Source organism: Macaca mulatta, chromosome 3 (genome assembly GCF_049350105.2).
Source record: "Macaca mulatta isolate MMU2019108-1 chromosome 3, T2T-MMU8v2.0, whole genome shotgun sequence".
NCBI classification, from domain to species: domain Eukaryota; kingdom Metazoa; phylum Chordata; class Mammalia; order Primates; family Cercopithecidae; genus Macaca; species Macaca mulatta.
The window spans coordinates 131,904,265-131,922,696 of NC_133408.1; the positions used below are offsets into that span (position 1 = coordinate 131,904,265).

At 38.2% G+C, this 18,432-nt stretch overlaps 1 protein-coding gene across 1 annotated transcript; it reads right to left on the reverse strand.

The window, feature by feature from the left end:
- Positions 1 to 302: 302 nt before the first annotated feature.
- Positions 303 to 4,855, reverse strand: LOC144339897 (endogenous retrovirus group K member 24 Gag polyprotein-like). Its single transcript, XM_077997097.1, has one exon. The coding sequence runs from the start codon at positions 4,100 to 4,102 to the stop codon at positions 2,015 to 2,017; it is 2,088 nt and encodes a 695-aa protein (XP_077853223.1). The 5' UTR covers positions 4,103 to 4,855; the 3' UTR covers positions 303 to 2,014.
- Between the last annotated feature and the right edge of the window lie 13,577 nt (positions 4,856 to 18,432).

Sequence of the window (18,432 nt, forward strand, 5' to 3'; positions counted from 1 at the left end):
ATTGATAAAGGCTTGCCTAACTTGTTCCTTGGTTAAAGGAACAACTATTTTGTCTGGGTCATTACCACACAATTTTATTATCCGTAATCTTGCCTGACCAATTAATGTAGCTATTTGATCTAAGTACAATGTAAAAGTCTTAATTGTACTGTGAGAAAGAAATGACCACTCCACAAGATCAGTGTTTTGAATAATGATGCCTGTTGGAGAATGTGTAGTAGCAAAAATCAAAAGTTGGAGTGGGGCTAAAGGATCTATCCTATTTATTTGCGCTGACTGAATTTTTTCTTCCACTAATTTAATTTCTTTTGTTGCCTCTGGGGTTAATATTCTTTTACTATTTAAGTCTGGATCTCCTCTTAGGATAGAGAACAAATTTGACATGGCATAAGTAGGAATGCCTAGAGTTGGCCGAATCCAATTAATATCGCCTAACAATTTTTGAAAGTCATTTAATGTTTTTAAAGTATCTTTTCTTATTTCTATTTTTTGTGGCTTAATTTTTCTATTTTCTATCTGCATCCCTAAATAATGAAAAGGAGCAGAGGTTTGGATCTTATCCGATGCTATTGTTAGTCCTGCGTTGGCAACCTCTGCTTGCAGAAATGTGTAACAGTCAATTAATTTTTCTCTTGTTTCTGCAGCACATAAAATATCATCAATATAGTGAATGATATAACAATCTGAAAATTTGTCTCTAACTGGTTGAAGGACTTGACCTACGAAAGTTTGACAAATAGTTGGACTATTAAGCATTCCCTGAGGTAGTACTTTCCACTGAAACCTGGTGGCTGGTTCTTTATTATTTATGGCTGGTATAGTAAAGGCAAATTTTTCACAATCTTGCTCTGCCAGAGGAATGGTAAAAAAGCAATCCTTAAGATCAATTATAATTAAAGGCCAGTCTTTTGGGATCATGGCCGGAGAGGGCAATCCGGGTTGAAGAGGCCCCATGGGTTGAATTACAGCATTTACGGCTCTTAAGTCCATTAACATACGCCATTTGCCTGATTTTTTCTGAATTACAAATACAGGAGAATTCCAGGGTGAGAATGAAGGCTCAATGTGTCCTTTTTTTAATTGTTCCTTTGCTAATGAGTGTAAAGCCTCCAGTTTTTGCTTCGGTAGCGGCCACTGATTTACCCATACCGGTTTTTCTGTTTTCCAAGTTAATGGAATGGGTTTAGGAGGCGCTACAGTGGCCGCCCCTAAAAAGGATACCCTATTCCTTTTCTTTCTTGATTTTTCTTAGTCTCAATTGGGACTTTAATGCCATTTTCATTTTTTCCTAACCCCTTTTCTGGTATATATCCCATCTTAGTCATGATTTTTTGACTCGTGGGGCTGTATAATGGAGCAGGCATAATGATTTCCGCACCCCATTGCTGTAATAAATCTCGACCCCATAGATTAACAGGAATTGAAGTAATCATTGGCTGAACAGTACTTTCTTGATTATCTGGTCCTAAACAATGTAAAATCATTGTACTTTCGTACACTTCTGAAGCTGTGCCTACGCCGACAAGTCTTGTAACAGCCTTTTGTTTAGGCCAATTTTTTGGCCATTGATTTAAAGCAATGACAGAGATATCTGCTCCAGTGTCTACCAACCCTTCAAACTGTTTTCCTTGAATAATGGCCTTACACACAGGTCTGCTCTCAGAGACCAGATTTGCCCAATATGCAGCCTTTCCTGTTGGATCAGTGCTTCCGAACCCTCCTGTTCTTTTTATCTCACTGTTTCCAACTTTAATATAAGGTAGGAGTAATAATTGAGCAATCCTGTCTCCTGGACTGGCACTCCAAGGAATTGAGGAACTAATAACCAATTGAATTTCGCCTTTAAAGTCTGAATCAACCACACCAGTATGAATTTGAACTCCTTTTAGATTTAAACTTGATCTTCCTAAGATTAGTCCTACAGTCCCCTCAGGCAATGGGCCATATACCCCTGTGGGGATTTTTCGAGGAGGCTCCCCTGGAAGCAGAGAGACTGCTTGTATGGTGCATAAATCTACTGCTGCACTGCCGCTTGTGGCGGGGGATAATTGCTGTATTGTGATAACTGGCTTATTCCCTGAGACACTTGTGGCAGTGGGGGTTGTTGTTCCTGAAAACCCTGAGGAACAAAGGGCTGAATTTGGAATGCCCCAGTTTGTTGCGGGGCCTGAGGCTGGCCCCTCCTCTCGTTTCCCGACAGTGGTTGCCCATTTTTATCAAATTTAGAACGACATTGATCACCCCAATGTTTTCCCTTTTTACATCTTGGACATAGGCCAGGTGGCTCTTTATCTGTTCTTGTAGTAGCTTGAGTAGTTACATTTTGTTTATTTGAGACTAGGCAATTCTTTTTTAGATGACCAATTTGACCACAATTATAACATCTTCCCCCAAATGTTCTAACCTGTCCTCCTAAAGCAACTCCTGTGATTGCTTGAGCCATAAGCATAGCTTTATGCATAGCTCCTCCAATTCCATCGCAGGCCTTAACGTACTCTGAGATTACATCTGATCCTGCGGGAACCTTTCCTTTTAATGGCTTAATGGCTGATTGACAATCAGGATTGGCGTTTTCATATGCCATCAACTCCACTATGACCTTACGGGCATTCTCATCGGTAATTGACTTTTGAGCAGCATCTTGAAGTCTTGCTACAAAATCAGGGTAGGGCTCTTTAGAGCCTTGTCTTATTGTATTAAAGGAGGGGCAGGCGGTTCCTGGGTCTTGGATTTTCTCCCAGGCCCTAAGGCAGATAGCCCTGATTTGCTCAATGGCCTCATTTGGCATTATTACTTGTTGGTCAACAGTGCTCCAATTTTGACCTATTCCTAATAGTTGATCTGCATCTATGTCAATTGGAGGATTGGCAGTCCTATTTTTTCGGACCTGTACTTGTGCCCCATCAATCCACCAAGTCTTAAATTGTAAAAATTGAGAGGGTGAGAGTGAGGATTTTGCCAGAATCTCCCAATCATAAGGAATGAGTCTATGTCCATGAGCAATGGAATCTAATAATGTTCTCATGTAAGGAGAGTTGGGTCCATACTGTTTTACTCCTTCTTTCATTTCTTTTAGCATTTTTATAGAAAAAGACTTATATCTGGCTTCAGCTACGGGAAACTCTCCCTCTTGGGCCCCTTCTCCAGGTGGTCTTGCTTCTAATATTACTGGGAATTGCCACGCCTCAATATCTCCTTGTTTTCTTGCCTCATCAATAATTTTATGTAACGCACTACCCTGTGTACTAGGCGGTGCTGTAGGATTAAGTCTCATGGTGGGCGGCTGAGGATATGGCGACCTGCCCTGTGGCACTGGAAATGTTCCTGGCTGTCCATACGGATTTTCTGGGGGCTGCTGATACTGTAGTTCAGCTGGCGGCCAGTATTGATAGGCTACTGGCGGCTGGGTCTTATTTTCTACCGGCTGATATTGTGGACACTGTATTTGGATTGGCATTGCCATGACAGAAACTCTATCTTTTTCTATTTGATCTTCTTTTGGAGTTTGTACTTGTTTAACCTGCATTTGAGGTTGTAAAGTTACAGGCATCTGAGCTGCTGGAAGAGGAGTTGGCCATCGTGGTTTAGACTCTGATGGCTCTGCTAATTCTGGATTTTTTTCTTCTAATTTTAACGTTTCAGGATATACTACCTCCTGTAATTGATTATTGTCAACATTTTGCGTTGACCGAGCCATAGCCGGCTCTGATACACATTCACAGTGTGAACTTTCCTTTCCTTTCCAGGATTCTATCCCTGCCTCTTTTTCACAATCTACTGCACAGCTTTTAGGGACATCAGAAATTGGAACGCTATCTTCTTCTGTTTGAAATGGTTCTAAAGCTACTTTAATAATGACCCAATCATTCCATACTGTGAGCGGAATGATTTTACCTTCCCTGCTTGCTTGTTTTAATTCTTTGCCAATTTTTTCCCAATCTTTTAGATCTAAAGTTCCCTGTTCCGGAAACCATGGACAAAACTGCTCTATTGTTTGAAACAGCGTAATTAGATTTTTGGTAGAGACTTTAACTCCCCCTCTTTTTAAGAGAATTTTAATAAAGCTGCGATAAGAGGCATATTTACTCTTAGTTTGCCCCATTGTTACCCCAGGTTCTTCCGAGCGCACAAGCTTACCGCAAGGCTGACTGTAGACGTACTCGGGAGTCTTTCGTCGACTTGTCCTCAATGACCACGCTCCAGCGTACCTTCACCTTAGAGAAAAGCTTCCACGTTGGGCACCAGATGAAGGGGTGGCCTGCCCCTCCACACCTGTGGGTGTTTCTCGTAAGGTGGAACGAGAGACTTGAGAAAAGAAATAAGACACAGAGACAAAGTATAGAGAAAGAAAAGCGGGGGCCCAGGGGACCGGCGCTCAGCTTACAGAGGACCCACGCCGGCCCCGGTCTCTGAGTTCCCTTAGTATTTATTGATAATTATCTTTACCATCTTAAAGACAGGGGAGTGGCAGGACAATAGGGTTAAACAAAAAAAAGAGGAAATCGGCAGTAAGACATATGAACAAAAACCTCTGTGACATGAATAAGTTCAAAGGACAATGCTGTGCCTTGAGATGCATATGCAAACATCTCCATAAACCTTTTGGCAGCATAGTTTCAGTCTATCACATGGGGAGAAACCTTAGACAATACCTAGCTTATCTAGGAACAAAGTCACACCCTGCACGCCCAAAATCCATTAAACCTTGAGTTACCACAGCACATGTCTCTTGCAAGGACAAGGTTGGGGGTAGGGTCACAGACTAACAGCATCTCAAGTACAGAACAAAATGGAGTCTCTTATGTCTACTTCTTTCTATATAGACACAGTAACAGGCTGATCTCTTTCTTTTCCCCACAATTTTAACTGGGGTGAGATGATATCACAGTGTAGTTTTGATTTGCTTTTCTCTGATGATCAACGATGCTCATATGTCTCTTTGCCATTTGTGTACCTTCTTTTGAGAAATGTCTATTCAGATCTTTTGCTCATTTTTAAATTGGATTATGAGTTTTTTCCCTATAGGTTTGTTTGAATTTCTTATATATTCCAGTTATTAATCCCTTGTCAGATGGATAGTTTGCAGATATTTTCTACCATTCTGTGGGTGTCTCATCACTTTTTAGATTGTTTCCTATGCTCTAGAGAAGATTTTTAACTTGATATGATCCCATTTATACATTTTTGCTTTGGTTGACTGTGCTTATGGACTATTACTAAAAAAAAATCTTTGCCCAGTCCAGTGTCCTGGACAGTTTCCCCAATGCTTTCTTTGGGTAGTTTCTTAGTTTCATTTCTTAGATTTAAGTCTTTAGTCCACTTTGATTTGATTTTTGCATATGGTGAGAGATAGAGGTCTATATTCATTCTTCTGCCAATGGATATCAAGTTTTCCCAGATCATTTATTGAAAAGACTGTCCTTTCTCCAGTGTATGTTCTTGGCATTTTTGCTGAAAATGAGTTCCCTGTAGATGTATGGATTTATTTTTGGGTTCTCTATTCTATTCCAGTGCTGTATGTGGCCAGTTTTTTTTTTTTTGCCAGTATCATGTTGCTTTGGTTACTTTAGCTCTGTAGTATAATTTGAAGTCAGGTAATATGATTCCTCTAGTTATGTTCTTTTTGCTCAGGATAACTTTGGCCATTCTGGGTCTTTTGTGTTTCCATATGAATTTTAGGATTTTTTTTTTTATTTCTGTGAAGAATTTCATTGGTGTTTTGATAGAGATTGCATTAAATCTGTAGATTGCTTTAGGGACTATGGACATTTTAATAATATTGATTCTTCCGATCCATGAACATGGAGTATCTTTTCATTTTTTGGTGTCCTTTTCAATTTCTTGCATTGATGATTTGTAATACTTATTTTAGAGATCTTTCACTTCTTAAGTTACTTTTTAGGTGTTTGATTTTATTTGTAGCTCTCATAAATGGGATTGCTTTCTTGATTTCTTTTTCAGATTGTTTGCAGTTGGCATATAGAAATGTTACTGATTTTTGTATGTTGATTTTGTATGCTGCAACTTTACTGAATTTGTTTATCAATTCGAATAGTCTTTGGCAGGCCCTTTAGGTTTTCCCAAATATAAAATCATATCATCTGCAAACAAGGATAATTTGACTTCTTCCTTTCCAACTTGAATGTTCTTTATTTCTTTTTCTTGTCTGATTGCTCTAGCTAGGACTTCCAGTACTATGTTGAATAACAGTGGTGAAAGTGGGCATCCTAGTCTTGTTCCACATCTTAGAGGAAAGATTTTCAGTTATTCCCCATTCAGTATGATACTAGCCATGCATCTGTCACATATGGCTTTTTTGTGTGTTGAGGTATGTTTCTTCTATACCCAGTGTTTTGATGGTTTTTGTCATTAAGGGATGTTGAAATTTGTCAAATGCTTTTTCAGTATCAATTGAAATGATCATATAGTTTTTCTTCATTCTGTTGACACGATGTATCACATTGATTGATTTGTGTATGCTGAACCATCTTTCTTCCCTGGGAAAAATACCACTTGGTCGTGATGAATGATCTTTATAATGTGTTTTTTTAAGTCAGTTTGCTAGTATTTTGTTGAGGATTTTTTTTATCAATATTCATCAGTGATATTGGCCCGTAGTTTTTTTTTGTTTTTTGTTTTTAATGTGTCTTTGGTTTTGGTAGCAGGATAATACTGGCCTTGTAGAATGAGTTTGGAAGTATTCCTTCCTCATTATTTTTCAGGATAGTTTAATAGAATTGATATTAGGCATTCTTTAACTGCTTGGCAGAATTTAGCAGTGAAGCCATTGGGTCCCAAGGTTTTCTTTGCTGAGAGACTTTTTATTATGTCTTTGATCCCATTACTTATTATTGGTCTGTTCAGGTTTTGAATTTCTTTATGGTTCAATCTTGGTAGGTTTTGTCTGGGAACTTACCTATTTTTTTTCAGATTTTCCAATTTATTGGCATGTAGTTGCTCCTAGTAGCCAGTAATGATACTTTGAATTTCTATGTTATCAGTTGTAATATTGCCCTTTTCGTCTCTGATTTTGTTTGCTTGGATCTTCTTTTTTCTTAGTCTGGCTAAATGTTTGTCAATTTTGTTTATCTTTTCAAAAAGCTAATTTTTGTGTTTCATTAATCTTTTTTCATTGTTTTCTTCATCTCTGTTTCATTTATTTTTGTTCTCATCTTTATTATTTCTTTTCTTCTACTAATTTTTGGTTTGGTGTGCCCTTGTTTCTCTAGTTCTTTAAGATGCACCATTAGGTTACTTATTTGAAGTTTTTCCTTTTTTTGATGTAGGTACTTACAGCTTCAAACTTCCCTTAGTACTACTACTTTTGCTATATCCCATAGATTTTGGTATGTTGCGTTTCCATTTTCATTTGTTTAATAATTTTTTCAGTTTTCTTCTTAATTTCTTCATTGATCCATTAGTCTTTCAGGAGCATATTGTTTAATTTCTATGTGTTTGCACAGTTTCCAAAATTCCTGTTGTTATTGATTTCTAGTTGTATTCCATCATGGTCAGAGAAGATATTTAATATTATTTCAATGCTTTTGAATGTTTTAAGACTTATTTTGTGATCTAACATATGGTCTATCCTTGAATGATCCATATGCTGAGAAGAAAAATGTGTATTCTGCATCTGTTGGATGAAATGTTCTGCAACTATCTATTAGGTCCATTTGGTCTATAGTGCAGATTAAGTCCAATGTTTCTTTGCTAATTTTCTGTCTGGAAGTTCTGTTCAATGTTGAAAGTGGGGTGTTGAAGTCTTCAAGTATTATTGTATTAGGATCTATCTCTCTGTTCAGTTCTAAAAGATATGTGCTTGATATATCTGGATGCTCCAGTGTTGGGTGCATATATATTTACAATTGTTATATCCTCTTGCTGAATCAACCCCTTTATCATTATATAGTAACCTTGTTTCTTCTTATAGTTTTCGTCTTGAAATCTATTTTGTCTGGTACATGTATAGCTACTCCTCATCTTTTTTTTGTTTGTTTGTTTACATTGGCATGGAATATCTTTTTCCATCCCTTAATTTTCAGTCTATGTGTATCTTTATGGATTAAGTGTGTTTCTTGTGGGCAACAGATCATTTGGTCTTGCTTTGTTTTGTTTTTATCCATTCAGTGACTCTATGACTTTTGATTGGAGAGTTTAGGCCATTTATATTCAATGTTATTATTGATAAGTAAAGACTTACTTCTGCCATTTTATTATTTGTTTTCTGGTTGTTTTGTGGTCTTCTCTTTTTTCTTTCCTGTCTTCCTTTTAGTGAAGGTAGTTTTCTCTGAAGGTATGTTTTAATTTCTTGCTTTATATATTTTGTGTACCTGTTGTAGGTTTGTTGATTTGATGTTACTCTGGGGTTTGTAAATACTATCTTATAACCAATTATTTTAAGCTGATAACAACTTAACACTGTTTGCATAAACAAACAAGCAAAAAGAAAACTAAAAAAAAATCTTTACACCTTAAACTCATTCTCTGCTTTTTAATTTTTTGTTGTTTCTATTTATACGTTATTGTACTGCCTATGTCTTGAAAAAAAGATTTGTTCATCTTTTAGTCTTTCTACTTTAGATAAGAGTAGTTTACACATCACTTACATTGTCAAAATAGTCTGGGTTCTGTGTGTTAATTATTACTGTGAGTTTTGTAGCTTCAGGTGATCTTATTGCTCATTAACATCCTTTTCTTTCTGATTATAGTACTCCCTTCAGCATTTCTTGTGGGACAGGTTCAGTGTTGATGAAATCCCTCTTATGATTCCTTTGAATAAACTTTCTACCCATATTGCTCTCTCTACCTCCTTTTTAAGGCCAATAACTCTTAGATTTGACCTTTTGATGCTATTTTCTAGATCTTATAGTTGTGCTTCATTGTGTGTGTGTGTGTGTGTGTAGTTTTGTGTATTCACTGTGTATTTTCAAATAACTCACTAATCCTTTCTTCTGCTTGATCAATTCTGCTATTAAAAGACATCGATGCATAGTATGTCAATTGCATTTTTCAACTCTAGAATTTCTGCTTGATTCTTTTAAATTATTTCAATCTCTTTGTTAACTTTAACTGATAGAAATCTGAATTCCTTCTCTGTGTTATCTTGAATTTCTTTGAGTTTTCTCAAAACAGCTATTTTATTTATTTATTTATTACTTTAAGTTCCGGGAGATAAGTACAGAATGTGTAGGTTTGTTACATAGGTAGACGTATGCCATGGTGGTTTGCTGCACCTATCAACCCATCATTCTAGGTTTTAAGTCCTGCATGCATTAGCTGTTTGTCCTAATACACTCCCTCTCCTCACCTCCCACCCCTAATTGACCCTGGTGTGTGTTGTTCCCCTTCCTGTGTCCATATGTTCTCACTGTTCAACTCTGGCTTATGAGTGAGAATATGCAGTATTTAGTTTTCTGTCCCTGTGTTAGTTTGCTGAGAATGATGGCTTCCAGCTTCATCCATGTCCCTGCAAAGGACATGATCTCATTCCTTTTTATGGCTGTATAGTATTCCATGGTACATATGTACTACATTTTCTTTATCCAGTCTACTGTTGATGGGCATTTGGGTGGGTTCTATGTCTTTGCTATTGTAAATAGTGCTGCAATAAACATATGTGTGCATGTCTTTATAGTAGAATGATTTATATTTCTTTGGGTATATACCTAGTAATGGAATTGCTGGGTCAAATGGTATTTCTGGTTCTAGATCCTCGAGGAATCACCACACTGTCTTCCACGATGGTTGAACTAATTTATATTCTCACCAACAGTGTAAAGGTGTTCCTATTTCCCTTTCTTTTTAATAATCACTATTCAGACTGGTGTGAGATGGTATCTCATTGTGGTTTTTATTTGCATTTTCTCTAATGATCAGTGATGTTGAGCTTCTTTGTATATGTTTTTTGGCTGTGTAGATGTCTTCTTTGGAGAAGTGTCTGTTCATATCCTTTGCCAACATTTTTATGGGGTTATTTGTTTTTTGCTTGTAAATTTGTTTAAGTTCCTTGTAGAGTCTGGATATTTGACCTTTGCCAGATTCTATAGGTTACCTGTTAACTCTGATGATAGTTTCTTTTGCTGTGCAGAGCTCTTTAGTTTAATTAGATCCCATTTGTCAGTTTTGGCTTTTGTTGCAATTGCTTTTGGCATTTTCATCATGAAGTCTTTGCCCGTGCCTATGTTCTGAATGGTATTGCCTAGGTTTTCTTCTAGTGTTTTATGGTTTGGGGTTTTAAGTCTTTAATCCATCTTGAGTTAACTTTTGTATAAGTTGTAAGGAAGGAGTCCACTTTCAGTTTTCTGCATATGGCTAGCCAGTTTTCCCAGCACCATTTATTGAATAGGAAATCCTTTCCCCCATTGCTTGTTTTTGTCAGGTTTGTCAAAGATCAGATGGTTGTAGATGTGTGATGTTATTTCTGAGGTCTCTGTTCTGTTTCATTGGTCTATAGGTCAAAATAGCTATTTTGAATTCTCTCTCTGACAGGTCACATATCTCTTTCTTCAGTATTGTTCCCTGGTGACTTATTTAGTTCATTCAGTGAGGTCATGTTTTCCTGGATGGTATTGATACTTGTGGATATCTGTCAGTATATGGGCATTGAAGTGTTAGGTATTTATTTTGTTCTTTGCAGACTGAGCTTGTTTGTACCCATCTTTCTTGAGAGGGCTTTTCTAGGTGTTTGAAAGTACTTGGGTATTTTGATCTAAGCTGTATCTGCATTAGGGAGCATCCTTAGCCCAGTAACACTGTGGTTCTTACAGACTTATAGAGGTGCTGCCTTGATGGTCTTGGATAAGATCCAGAAAAATTATTACCAGGCAGAGACTCTTGTTCTCTTCTTTACTTTCTCCCAAACAAATTCTCTCTCTCTCTCTCTCTCTCTCTCTCTCTGTGTGTGTGTGTGTGTGTGTGTGTGTGTGTGTGCGCGCGCGCTGGACATCCTGGAGCTTGGGGTGGGATGACACAAGTTCCTCTGTGGCTACCACCACCGGGGCTGCACTGGGACAGACCTAAAATCAGCACAGTACTGCGTCTTGCTCAAGGCCTGATGTAGCCATTACCTGGCAACCAATGTTTGCTCAAGACCCTGGGGCTCTATAATCAGTTGGTAGTAAATCCAGCTAGGTTTGTGTCCTTCCCTTCAGGATGGTGAGTTCTCCCAGGCCCTGGGTGGGTTGAGAGGTGCAGTCTGAGAGCCAGAGACTGGAGTCAGAATTCTTAGAAATCTACTTGGTGTGCAGCTTGGTCGGCACTCAAACCACGAGACACATTCTTACCTCCCCTTTCCATAGGCAGAAGAGCCTCACCCGCTGGCCATCATCACCACAGGCCCGTGGGGAGTATTTCCAGGCTACTGCCACGGTTCACTTAAGGCCCAAAGGCTTTTCAATCAGCTTGTGGTGAAGGCTGCCCAGCCTGGAACTCATTATTTAGGGCAGTGGGCACCCTCTGATCATGGTGGGTACAGAAATGCCATAAAAGAGCCAAGACCTGGATCCAAAGAGCCTGCTTGGTGCTTTGACCTCTGTGACTGAATTGGTACCTAAGGTGCAATACAAAGTCTCCTTTACTTTTCCACCCACTTTTCTCAAGCAAAGAGTCTCTCGCCACAGCCACTATAGCTGGTAATGTGCTGGATCTCACCTAAAGCCAGCACATCTCAGAGTCCTACCCAAGGTCCATGTCCATGGCATACTATCTGGGTATCACTGATGGTTATTCAGGGCCCAAAGTCAGCAAGTAATGAGTCCTGCTAGGACTGGCTCCTTCCCTTCAAAGCAGTAGGTTCCCTTCTTGCCCAGGGTATGTCTAGAAATGTTGTCCAGGAGCTAGGGCCTGGGATGGGGGTCTCATGACTCTGACCAGTCCCCTACCCTACTGTGGCTAAGCTGGTAACCAAGATGCAAAACAAAGTCCTCTTTACTCTTCCCTCTCCTCTTCTCAAGCAGAAGGAAGGAATCTCTTTTGGAGCCATGAGCTATGCTGCCTGGGGTTGGGGGAAGGGTGGGGCAAGCCACTTCCTTAGCTGTCCCAGCTGATGTCTCAGTAGGTCATGTGCCTCCCCAAGTCCACTGGCTCTGAGATTTCTAGTTAGTACTAGAAATCACCTACGAGTTGCAGTCCTTGTGGCCTACACTGACTTTCAAGTTTATTTAGAGCCCCAAGGCATTTTAGCCCACAGTGATGAGGCTTGATGAAACTCAAATTCCGACCTCTGGGATGGGTGATTCCCCTCTGGCTAGGACTGATCTAAGTGCTCCCTCTGTGGGCAGGTATCAACTGAGTTCGGCCCAGCTTTGCTTTTTGCTGTGACAGGGAAGCACTGAGTTCAATGCAAAGTCTCACAATCTCTGAGCTCTCCGTCTCCCAAACACATAGCGTTTCTCTCTGCACAATGTGGACACTGCTGGGGGGATGAAGGGTGGCATTGGCAATTCAAGACTGTCTTTCCTACCTTCTTCAATGCCTCTTTCAGTGATATGAAGTTAAAACTAGGTACTATGAGTGTTCACCTGATTTTTGGCTTTTATGAACGTGCTTTTTGTGTATAGATAGTTGTTAAAATGTAGTGTTCTTGCAGAGGGGGACAATCAGTAGATCCTTCTATTCAGCCATCTTGCTCTCCTTCTCTAACTGTGGTAGTCTTGACTATATCTATCTGTGTAGATTTTCTAGTGGTTCTCTGAGTATTGCATTATATATAAATAACTTATCATACTTTACTGTTTTCATCGTTTTACCTGTTTGAGTGTAGTGTAGAAATCTTATCTCCCTTACATCCCTTTACTCTCTCTCATTCACTTATAATTGTCTTATGTATTTCCCTTACTAATATTTAGAACCACATCAGACAGTGATATAATTTTTGCTTCACGCATAAAAAATAATTTGGAAAACTCAATAGGAAGAGGAAAGTTTCTTGTATTTACCAATATTTTTCTTGACCGTGTTCTTTCTTCTAGATATTCTAAGTTTCTCCTGTTTATAATTTTCTATTTAGAGAACTTCCTTTAGTCATTCTTTTATTTTGAAAAACATTAGCTTTAGAATAACTTTAAGAGTTGGTAAATGTCAATAACCTTAAGCCTAGTGACCCTACTCTTGCTTATCCATTTCATCGTTGGTCTTGGCACCTTGCAGCCCTCCCTGTCCACCCAGTGGTTTTCATTACTCTTACAGAACACAAGAATTTCATTAGGCAATGTGACCTTGGAACTCTGAATGTGCCCATTAATCCACGCTGGCAGAAATGATGTAACATAGTGATTAATAGCAAATTCTTCTAACTACTTCTTGTCATGGTACCTTTGCAAGTCCACCCTGGTTTATGAAGGTATAAGGAAGAGTTTAGTGGAAAAGAGAGGAGATAGCTGAATCAGTATTACCCTTGTCTTCAACATCTTCATGAGTGCCTTTGGATGTGCTGGGCCAAATTACATGAATTTTATAATGAGCAAAATAAGAATGAAACCAAAAGGAAATAATATTTTTTAGAAGAAAGGTCAAAGGCAAAGCAAAATTTTTCTTTTTTAAGTCAAGCAATGCGAAAGTTTAAAAAAAAAAACTTTGGGAGAATTATAAGATGTAACATGGGTTGAGAGAAGTAAAGGCAGGAAAAATTAAGATCTATAAACTCTGAGAAGGTAGTTTGAGCAGAAGTAAAAACCATTAGTGACAGAAGTTTGGAAATGATTCAAGAGTAGTTAAGTGCAGCCAAGTGCAAACACAATAGTCAAATTTTCACTATCTTCAGACATGAAAATTTGGAGAATTGTTAGATAGCCACAAATATAATATAGTGGGGGAAAAGACCACAAAGCATATTTGGCAAGATACAAGTCAACAGGACAGAGAATAGAGTCCATCATAGCACCCTCTTTAGGAAAAACTGTTGCTAATTAATTTATATTTAAATATAATTTGAAAATACTTTGGTAGATGGAATTTGTTATTCTCTGTTGACTCTTACTTATAGGAAATTCTTTTTTTACAAACCTTTTTATGCTATAGTTCAAAAATATTGATCTATTCACTACACATTTATTGAGCCCGCTGGTGCTGTGGGAACTAGAAATGCAACAGGTACAGCTTCTGCCTAACAGTAGTCTTTCATAGGGATACACAATGAGAAGCCGCAGTCACATGGCCAGAGTTGGAATCCTAATTCCATTGTTCACTGTGTAAAATTCACTTTGATATCCCCACCTTGAAACTGAGAATAATAGTTCCTCACTTATTTACCTTGAACATGCTTCTTGTTTTGAGAATCAAATGAGATGATATATATGTGTGATAGGCTCTGTAAATTCATAAAATACTATATAATCTGAGTAATTTTTGTATTAGCCTTGTTTAAATCCTTCTTTATATGCCTAAAACTTTTTATCCTAAAACCTTAGCCCAGGTCCTTGCACATAGTAAGTGTGGGCAGCAATTATTGGATATTCCAGCGAATAAAATGAAAACATATTAATATTTTACTCTCACAGCTCTTACATGCTGCTGAGATGACAAGAGACAATAAGCATAATAAATTCATTAATTATATAGTATACTAGAAGGTGATAAATGCTGTGGAAGGGAAAATCAAAGTAGAATAAGAGGAACTGAGAGTCTGAGGGTACAAGGTCCAACTTGTAACTGAGAAGGGATTTTTAGGAGGTGAGAGTGTCCTCCATGTGAGTACTTTAGGGAGGATAATTTTGGACATGGGGAACAACTGGTACAAACACCCTGAGGTGGAGTGCTGCCTCTCTTGTTTGAGGAATATCCAAGAGGCCAGTGTGGCTGGAGTGGAGTTAGGCAGAGACAAAATAAATAAAAATGAGATCAGAGAGGTCATGGAGAGGGCACAGCACTGCAGACCATGACTGAGTGAATTGGGGGCCACCACAGAAATGTGAAGAGAAGAGTGACGTGATCTGATTCACATTTCAAAAGAATCATCCAGGCCACGCTTTTGACAATGGACAAAGGCAGAAGAGGAGGAAAGGACAGAGGCAGAGAGACAGTTAACAAGCTATTACAGAAAATCAGGTGAGACATAATAGTGACTTGCATATGGTGATAGAGCTGGAGGTGCGGGTAAAAGATCAGATTCTGGATATATTTTGAAAGTAAAGGCAACAGGATTTCTTGAGAGACTGATTATAGTGTGTCGAAGAAAGAGGAATGCAGGATGATTCCAATGTTTTTGTTGACAACTGTAAGGCTGGAACTGCCAACTGGAGGCAGAAGTTCACTGGTGGGCCCAGCTTGGGGAAAAGATCAAGATTAGGTTGGGCATGTTAAGTTTGAGATGTCTATTAAACATCCAGATAGAAATGTCAAAGATGCACTTGTGTTTAAGAGTCAGGAATACAAGAGGGAATTCTATGCTAGAAACAAAAAGTTGGAAATTATTCAATACAGATGGTACTTAAAGCTGTGTGACTGACTGACATGACAGAGGAGGTGAGAATAGACAGAGAAGTCCAAGGAACGAGCCTTGGACAACTCCAGTGTTAGGTAAGAAGTTGAAAAAAAAAGAGAGGCTGAGGAAGAATGATCAGGAAAGCACAGGAAAATCCAAGAAACATATGGTGTCCTGGAATCTATGTGAAAAAGGTATATTCAGAAAGACAGAGTGATAAATTTGTCAAATTCTTGAATTTGTCAGGTAAGGTAAGAACAGAGAGTTGATCTTTGGACTTAGCAAAGCAGAAGTTATCAGTGACTTTTATAAAAGTAGTTTCGGTAGTGTGAAAAGATCAAACTTCTGTTTAGAGTGGGTTTCAGAGAGAACAGAGGAGGAATTGAAGAAAGGAATAAACTTTGTCAAGTAGTTATCTGCAAAGGAAAAGAGGGAAATGTGATGGTAGCTGGCAGGGAAAGTGTGGTCAAGAGAGGTTTTTCGTTTGTTTTCCAGGATGGAAGAAATAACAGCATGTATGTAAGCTCACAGGAGGGACCCAGCAAGGATGGGGGAATGGATGATATAGGATAGAAAGGGAAGAATGGCTCCTTATGAAAGTGAGAGGGGATGGGATCTACAGGATGAACATGCAAACAAAGACTGGCTGCAGAGAGGGGCATGAATAGTTCATTTACAGAAACAGCAAAGGCATAGTGTTGGGTACAGATGCTGTTAAGTGGGCAAATATCATGGTGAGAGGTTATGGAGTTCCATTCTAAACACTTAAATTTCATCAGTGAAATAAGCACAGTAATTTAGCAGAATGTGAAGATGAAAAAGAACAGAATTTGAGAAAACAGAAGATACGAAATAATTATTAGAAAAGCAGGTGAGTGAATGAACTAAGAAAACATCTTATGACTATTGGGCAGTGAATGTTGGGATACACAGTGAATTTTTAAAAATCTTTGCCCTCATATGTCTTACATCCCACAGAGTGGGCAATAAATAATAAACATTATAAGTATGTTATGTATATATTATAGGGCCATTTAAGTTCATGGTGAGGAGAGTCAAATGGCTTTTTATTTGTCTTCAGACATGTTCTGCTGCATGGTGTAGGTTCACAGTAGCTCAGTAACTTGAATTAGCCAGGACTGTGGTTTTACTAAGCAAGCCTGGTAAAGAGAGAGGGCTAGAGGTTGTGGGTGTTTTCAGGCTGAGTTAAGAAAGGAGAGAGGACATGAAGGAGGTGAGGAACAGTAAAAAGGTGGTAAGATCAGTGGACTGAAGGATGCATTAAAGAATGACTGTTTAACTCTCTGATACATCTGACATATGTTCTCCATCTCCACTTCCCTGCTAGTCATAGTAGATAAGAATACTCCCTGGATTTGAATTCTAGTTCCATCAATTATAAGATCTTGATTCTGTTTTACTTTGTCTATCTCATTCCAAAACACATGTCCTTAATGACCATAGTTTGATAATGAGTTTTGATATTTATTTGGTAAGGCAAACCCATAAATAACTGACAATTTTTCAAGATAAAAGTGAAATAAATTTTCAGGAAAAAAAGAAGCTGAGAAAATTTGTCACAAACTAAAGAAAACATGAGAGACAGTAGATGAAAGAGTGCTCATTAGGTGAAAGGCAAATGATCCAAGAGGCTAGCTTTGAGATGTAGGAAGAAACAAAACGCAAAAAAATAATAAATGTCTTGATAAAGCTAAATAACTATCAACACATAAAGAAAAAATATTCCCATAAGAGTCATGAATATACAGAGAAAATTAAAGTACATGACAATGGCAGTGTAAAAGTTAGGGATGAATAAAAAAGAGATTTAAGAGTTCTAAAATCCTTGCATTGTCCTGGAAGAGGAAAAAGTACAATGATTAGTCAAAGATACATGTCATAATCCCTAGAAAGGAGACGATTATTAAACAGAAAATAAAAGAATACATCTTAATAATCTAATAGAAAGGAAATCTAAATGATAATATTAAACAGATCTAAAATAAGGCAAAAATGAGGATAAAAAAGAAAGATGGAACTAATGGGGCAAATAGAAAAAGTAAGATACTGTGGTAGGGCATTAATTCCAGTCTTACATCAATGCATAAGTATCTCAATATTCTACTGTAAAGGGAAAGTTAAGATTTCTTACAGCCTGAGTGTAATGGAGAAATCCAGCTTATCATAGTGCTTTAAATATTGTAAGTCTTCAACTTCTAGTTGATGAATAAATGATGAAATTATCAGTGATACTGCATTGTTATAAAATAAATATAAAAGGAGCTTCTAGAATTGGCTCTAATACAGGTAAAGAAGTAAACACAGCCATATAGGCATGGCTTCTCTGTCCCCACAAACACTCATTTGTCGTAGGGCCTCACTTCTGTCCTCACATGCAGAAAACATTTGATGACCTCTTCTTGCAGGGACAACTTTGTGAATGGGCTCAGACAGACCGGCAAATACACCTCATTGCCTCATAAGTGTTTTTATTTGTTTCAGTTTTTGTTCTGAACCTTCCTACTCCTTCAAGTATCTGCATTTACTTTCTCAAATTCTCTTTTATTGGAGACTGAAGAAACTGTCATCTCCTTACATGCTAATGAGTTTAATAATGTCCTCCAGTCACCACAAGCCTTCTTTCAAACTACACAATTCCAACTGCTTCAGTCTCAGAGTATCTTGAAATAATGATCTGACCACCTGTTAGACTCGTGAAGGGAAGGAATTTGGGTTGATTGAAGAAGATAATCCTCATGGTCATGGTAGACTGATATGGACAGAAAACATTTTAAGGAAAAATACTCAACTAAATTCATTTCTACTCCAGTATGCAGTTTCAAGTCAAGTTTCACCCTAGCTCCAGATGGCAGGCAGAGCAAGATGGAGAGGCATAGCACAAGTGAGGGGTGAGTGCGGGAGCTGCTGGCTCCTGTTCCAGTCTTTCTTCCTTGGCCTCACCTGAACTTTTACTATAATAATAGTCATCATTTATTAGGTGCCTCCCGTGTGCA

What these genes read in the sequence shown, in the direction of transcription:
- LOC144339897 (XM_077997097.1), bottom strand. Translation starts at nt 4,102, where the DNA reads ATGGGGCAAACTAAGAGTAAATATGCCTCTTATCGCAGCTTTATTAAA.